This window comes from Amia ocellicauda, chromosome 7 (genome assembly GCF_036373705.1).
Source record: "Amia ocellicauda isolate fAmiCal2 chromosome 7, fAmiCal2.hap1, whole genome shotgun sequence".
Taxonomy (NCBI): domain Eukaryota; kingdom Metazoa; phylum Chordata; class Actinopteri; order Amiiformes; family Amiidae; genus Amia; species Amia ocellicauda.
This window is the reverse complement of record NC_089856.1, coordinates 9611564-9617909: the sequence shown is the minus strand read 5'-3', so window position 1 is coordinate 9617909 and position 6346 is coordinate 9611564. Positions and strand designations below refer to the sequence as shown.

Here is a 6346-nt window from a genome sequence, read left to right as displayed (position 1 = left end):
GGTTTTTCAAGTGGTTTATTTCTCATGTTCTAGTGAAAACAGATTTCCATTGTGGCTTCCATTGAGTTCTACACATAATAATGCACTAAGTTTAAGAAAAAAAAAAAAAACTGACCTTCTAGAAATCAGATGACTTCATAAATTAAAAATATAAGATAGGGTTTTTGTTTGTCAATTCAACAATCCCAAAGACAGTACAGGTATGATCTAACTAAACCCTTAATGACATCTGACTTTCTTGCTTTAAAGCTTTAAATAGTAATACAAGTACAATTACAACCCACATCTTTTGAATTAAAAAAGTAAAACATTTTAACAAACTGAATCAAACCATGAACTGAGACCAGTTACATAATAACAGATCCACGTCAGCTGACCACTTCTAGGAAGGAATGGATCCATATACTGCACGTCTGTGGATGGACTGAATTTGGGGGGGGGGGGGGTATAGGCAAATCGAACTGATTAAGGCACTTGAAGGCAGCAATGCACAGCTTTGTACACTGCCCAGATCAGGTGAGATCCAAATATGATGTGGATCAGGAATGCTAACTGAGGGGGGGTTGTGCTTTTTACATCCTCCTCTTCAGTACAGTATTCCTGGGTTTATCCTGCTTGTAATTATGGAAGACGACCAAGGCCGCTTATACGGTTGCACGCTTTAGACAAGGGTGTTCTGGGAAACTGGGAAAGCAGGTGGCAGCGATGGGTACCCTGGTTTTAGTCACTGATGGGGCCCAGATCCAGGTTCCCCCCTTTTCCACTGGCTGTGTCACAGTTCTGTAGGGTGGGTGGGAGTTGCATCCCTCCACACCCCACTTCCAGCTCCTTCCAATCAGATAAAATATTCCTTCTTCTCCTCCGCGCTGCTGTCGATCGGCCCCTGTTCCAGCTCCTCTCCCGGGGCTGGCTCTCCCGTGGTCCGGTAGGCCCCCTTGTTGTGGCACAGGTAACGGATCAGCAGGAAGCCCAGGCCTGCCAGCGTTAGTACGACCAGCACGATCACCACTGCAAACACAGGCACACCAGCTTTACCTCATCCCATGACACTGCATGCCAAGCCCATCTGCCTGTCTCTTGTCTAGTCCTGGGGTCTCCACTCGCACTATTCTAATGGACCAAGCACTGTACTTTCTGGGTGATTAGGAGTGCCAAGTGCCACAAATAATAAAAGTCATACAAACCAATGCTATTTCCAGGCCCTCCCTTCCCTACCACACACTGCTTCCCAGTCACTCCATCACACACAAGCAGAGGAACGTCCGGACTCAAAAACTTGGGTTATCCAATTGTGTTGTACTGTGCCGTGGCTATCTGCACCGTACCCGGTGTGAACGGACCTTAAAATTAAGTGCGATGGTTTGCCCACTGGCACTGGTCCAAACTCCGATCAATACGAACGGACTTCTGAAGTCTTTGGGACATTGAGCTGATCGGCAATGCAAGCGCTACCCTGAGGTGGCCATTCAAGAGCTTGCTGCAAGTAAGTGCTCTGTCTTTGTGGACAGCCCCATTCAATCCACAAAGCACCACATTCCCCACAGGGCTCCAGCCTCCACCATCTGGCATGGTTTTTGTGGTTTGCCTTATGGGGCATTCTGTGTTAAATTGGTTTACACTCAACCTATCTCTGCATTACAAATTAAACAACCGGAAGGTGAGATATGTAGGTTAAGAGATTAAGTATTTTTGAACTCCTGACCATTTCTCCTATAATAGAACATGTTTTTGTTAATATCCTGCTTATGCATCAGATTAGGTTCCCAGCTCTGCTCTTGGACTCCCCGTCTCTGCTCGTTAACTCAATTGATCTCCTAACTCATGATGGTCTTATTCCAACCTAGTCATGGTTTTCAGCTCTTAAACCGGTGGAGACAGGTTAGGTTAAGTAGCTGCCCATGGAGCTGGAGTGACAAACCAGCTGACACAGAGAGTTCTGCAGGACCAGGGCTGGGAGCCACTGGACTAGATATATCTGGCTATGTGATATGACTCTGGAGGAAAGAAATAAAAAATACAAGACTCCCCACCCTCTCGCCCTCCCCTTTTTCAGCAACATTACCTCCGATCACAGCCGAGTTCAGCTGGGGGGGCGGCTCAGGGGTGGTCACTGCTAGACAAGAAACGGGAAATAATAAAAATCGAAGGTTAATATAATTGTGCAGCTCTTCACAAGATCCAAGTAATGCCCAGGGATTATGGATTAACAGTTCTTATACATGGTGAGGGTGCAGCCCTCACAGCTTTTATTGATCCACTAACCAGATCCAACCGATGCTGCAATTTGTTTCAGATTATAATTCCAATCTTCCACCTATGCAAACTCAAAAGAAACTAATGAACATACAATATGCAGCTCCTACTGTTGGCTGGCATTCAGGTAAACTGCCTGCTTCAATGCCTGGCCCACGGGACATTGTCAGTTGGAGCCTTGGCTACATAGTGGAGAGAGCTGCCGAACCAGTCCGTTTCTACCAGGTAGGGAAACAACAGTAGTTTGTTTTTATTCCCCCAGGCCAACAGCAGTGGTTTCTTGGCAGAGCCAGGAGAATGCAAACAGATTTTACCAAGGTTCTTGGAGAGAAAATGTCTCTACTTTTTTTCCCCTCTTTCCCCCAGCAGCAAATCTGAAAAAGCTGAATTGTGCAAATCTGGCACGAGACAACGGCAGCACAGAAAATAGAGAAGATAAATATTGATATATTTTAATCTGGTTTTGGGGGAGGGGGAGAGAGAAGGGCTTTGCTGGACTTGTTTTGAACATGGAAAGAAAAACACTGTATTGCATTTCAAAGAAATGAGTCTGGTCAATGAATTGAGGGTGTCTAAAAAAAAACCTGAAATGTACCCTCAAAGCCTAGATAAGGAACTATCTTCCTCAGTAGGCAGCTTTCCTCTTGTGATTCAGCCATTTTGGATGTTCTTTTTTTTTTTTTTTTTTAATCATTTTTATGTTAGTCCAACTGAAACGTACAATACGATGAACGTATTTGCGCGTGTAGAAAAAGCAGGCTTCAATAATAGAGAGTGCACCTCAATGCAGGGACTGTCTTTGCATGCCCACAGAGAGGTTCAGTTAATTAAGTTAATTAGAACACAGGATTCACTGGAAGACACCCTTTTCCTTCTTGACATGTGTGTAGTTGATTGAAAATATGATCCTTCATAATCCTGAGTTCCCTGGCTCTGGTCCTGAAATCCTAGAGCAATGCTTCTCAACTTTGGTCCTAGGGAGCCACCGTCCAGATGGATTCAATGAGTCACTGAGAGCGTAGCTGGAACACAAACCAGCAGGGCAGTGGGGGCCCCAGGACCAGGGGCGAGAAGCACTGTGCTAGAAGGTCTTGTGGTTCTCATCCCAGCCAATCTTTTAATACCATAACTGGGCATAACTAGCTTAATTAGTCTCAGGTTACACTGATCTGTAGCCAATTCAAGATGTCTATGAAACTCGAGGGATTGGGGCTCTCCGGGATAAGGGTTTAGAGCCCTGCTATTAACACACAAAACACACACTCAATAAGAGCCATTGATCACATCCCTTACCCATGTTTGTGCTGGGTGTGATGGTCGTCATGGTTAGAGCCCTTTGCCTTCACCTGGGGTTCTTGTGCATTGGAGAAGGGGAATTAAAAACAGAAAAGTTAAGTTATTAGGGTTGATTCAGAAACCCCCACCCTCTCAAACTGTTGGGGCTGCACTGCTCTGCCATGGTTTCTTCTTCAATACCCCCCCCCCCCACTTAACTGGTCTTATTGATTCAATGAGACGACAAATATTAAGACTAAGAACAATACATTAAAGTTAGTCTCCTATGGAAAGCAAGCTAAAAGAAGGCTCAGCCCTTTTCTGGAATTGGGTTTGGCACATACATCGTGTGGTGCAATTCTGCTCGGACTGATGATACATCCAACAAATCAGGTTCATTTAAGAACCAATCATGGGTTTCAATAACATACAGGCTTATACTACCACAAGTGTTTGCTACAGATCTTTAAATAACATTTTTATTGGTTTGCTTCTGCTGAAAAGGTTGGGATCCTATCAGCTGATGTTGAAGTTTAAGCGTCAGTGAAGTGAAAGTCACCCTGTCCTAACACACCCCAGGCTGAACACAATCACAATGTAGTATCCTGTCGCGGTTTCTCCACATCCCTTTAACTCCTTGCAAAGGCTTGGTTGGTATTTGAACAGTGAACATTATCTGTGTAACTCTATATTGTACACATGCTGATACATAGGCGAACACTGCATAATATTAACCTAAAGGAAAGGGAAAATGAGCTAAGCCCCTGTGATGATAACGTAATCCGGACAGTTGAAGAGCTCGATGGGGAGCCTGAGCCCTGGAAAAACGAGTCCGGCTACTGTTCACTGTTTGCAACCCGTCCCACAAAATGTGAAGAAATGTTTTGCAACGTGACAGTGAAACAAAAAAACAAACGTGGCTTACATCAACATTTTTAAAAATCCCAAGTAATTGAGGGAGATTAAGTTGTACAGTTTCGAGATAACTTGACAAACACCCAGTAATTCACAACCTTGCCGGAAGTGCGAGGAAGCTGCATCTACAATTAAACATCGACTAAACTTTTCTAATCGTTTACGTCTGTAACTTATGTAGGCCGGGAGAAAAAAAAAATCCCCCCCAGCTCCATAATAGCTTTAAAAGCATATAAAACAAATGTCCCCCAGGAGGAAGGCGCCCGTGCACCGTGTTGAAACAGGACACCGCCTGCTTTGTCAACTCGCAGCGCCCGACTCCCACGCACACCTGGGCGACAAGGTACCGACACTGAATCCGCGCCGCGCAGATGGTCGCACTTGTTCGCGGCTCCGCCAATGGGAGCGCTGGGATTGTGCAGAGCTGCGCAGAGTTGTGCAGAGCTGCGCAGACGCGACCGTCCTTGTTGTCGGGTTACAGTACTGACGTTCAGTTGAACGGTCTCCGGGAGTTGTCCAGTTTTGAACCGGAATTGCCAAAAGTTGTAGTTATTTTCCTTTAACTTTGTTGAATTACTTACTAATACACCCAACCACCCCGACTACATGGAGAGATTTATTGCAGCCATAAACCAATTACCACTGCCTTATCGGACATAATGATATTCAGTGAGATACGCTGCCATTTAAAGTTGTCGATCGGATAGGAATCAACACGTTTAAGATACATATTGAATATACACGGTCAAAAGCATTTCGTTATCAATCCTTTACGGCATTAATGTGTATCGTCAGTATCTTTTTTATACCCAGAAAACTAAAAATAAACTTGTCCACGAAGCATACAGCCCATATTAGCAACAAGTTTGACAAACCAGTATTTATATATAAAATACTTTGCACTTATGTTGTAAGTCGCCCTGGATAAGGTCGTCTGCCAAGAAATTATGATTATTATAAAAATACAAAATACAGACCGTACCTGGCCTAAACCCGTCCGTACAGCGATGCACGCTGCTCAGGCGTACTGTTGCTCAGGACCTCGATTACTACATTGTGTCTCTTTGTTACTCTTTGTTACTTTGTTGCGTTTTTTAAAAAGACTCACGACATGGTTTTACGACTGAACTTTGTAGAGCACACCTGGTTTGGCAGTTGAATTCTTGGATTCATAGATCCACCGCACAGACACGGAGTCCGGGCGACGCTCGCAGTTGATCTCCAGTCCGTCTCGCTTCCCACCGCACTTTCAGGCACCAAACGTCTCCGTGCCGCCCCGTCCGCAGCGCTCCGCTCCGGGGGGACGGAGGGAATGGGCTGCCGCCAACGTGAAAGTCGGACCCATAACGCATTCACAGACACTTTCTACTCGTGGAAAAGCCATTAAAACGGGACACGACACAAATGAAGTGTAAGTGTATATGCACGGTTACTTCAGACCGTATCCGGGCTGTGTGCACGCTTACCTCTGCGCGGCGGAGTGCGGATGGAGGAAGCGGCAGCTGCGCGCAACACTGGAGCTCCCCGCGGCGTCAGCCTCCCCTGGGAAACTTTTTTTTTTTCTGGTCGAAAGAAAAAGTTGACCTGACACTTCCCGAAAACCAGAGCTAACGGGGTCCGAAATGGAAATGAAAGCACACCCGAGCCAAAGCGTGGAGCCCGGAGCGCGTCTGCGTCTCCCCGTCCCCGGCGTGCTCGTGCGCATGCGCGTGGACCCGGGCTCAGCTTGCAGAGCCGCCGCGCCGCTAAACACAGGCTGCGCAATCAGCCGCTGCAGCATCTCATTCAACCACTCAACCTCCAGTCACTGACAAGTGCGATAGGCATGGGCTCGCCCAGTGCTGGCTTGCAATGCAACCCCAACAGCTCCCGGATCATTTCTCCAGTCTTAATTACATAATTG

At 46.1% G+C, this 6346-nt stretch overlaps 1 protein-coding gene across 7 annotated transcripts; it reads right to left on the bottom strand.

Moving 5' to 3' along the window:
• On the bottom strand, positions 1–6198 carry LOC136752724 (glycophorin-C). Of its 7 annotated transcripts, none has more exons than XM_066708258.1 (4): positions 5910–6198; positions 3547–3607; positions 2063–2110; positions 1–1008 (listed from the first exon to the last, which is right to left on the bottom strand). In XM_066708258.1, exons 2-4 carry the CDS (start codon positions 3575–3577, stop codon positions 836–838), a joined length of 252 nt encoding a protein of 83 aa, XP_066564355.1. In that variant the 5' UTR covers positions 3578–3607; positions 5910–6198; the 3' UTR covers positions 1–835. The 7 variants fall into 7 exon arrangements, with proteins under 7 accessions (XP_066564355.1, XP_066564350.1, XP_066564356.1 ...); XM_066708253.1 differs by having other exon boundaries at positions 2063–2113; positions 5910–6193; XM_066708259.1 differs by lacking the exon at positions 5910–6198 and adding an exon at positions 5587–5894.
• Positions 6199–6346: the final 148 nt, after the last annotated feature.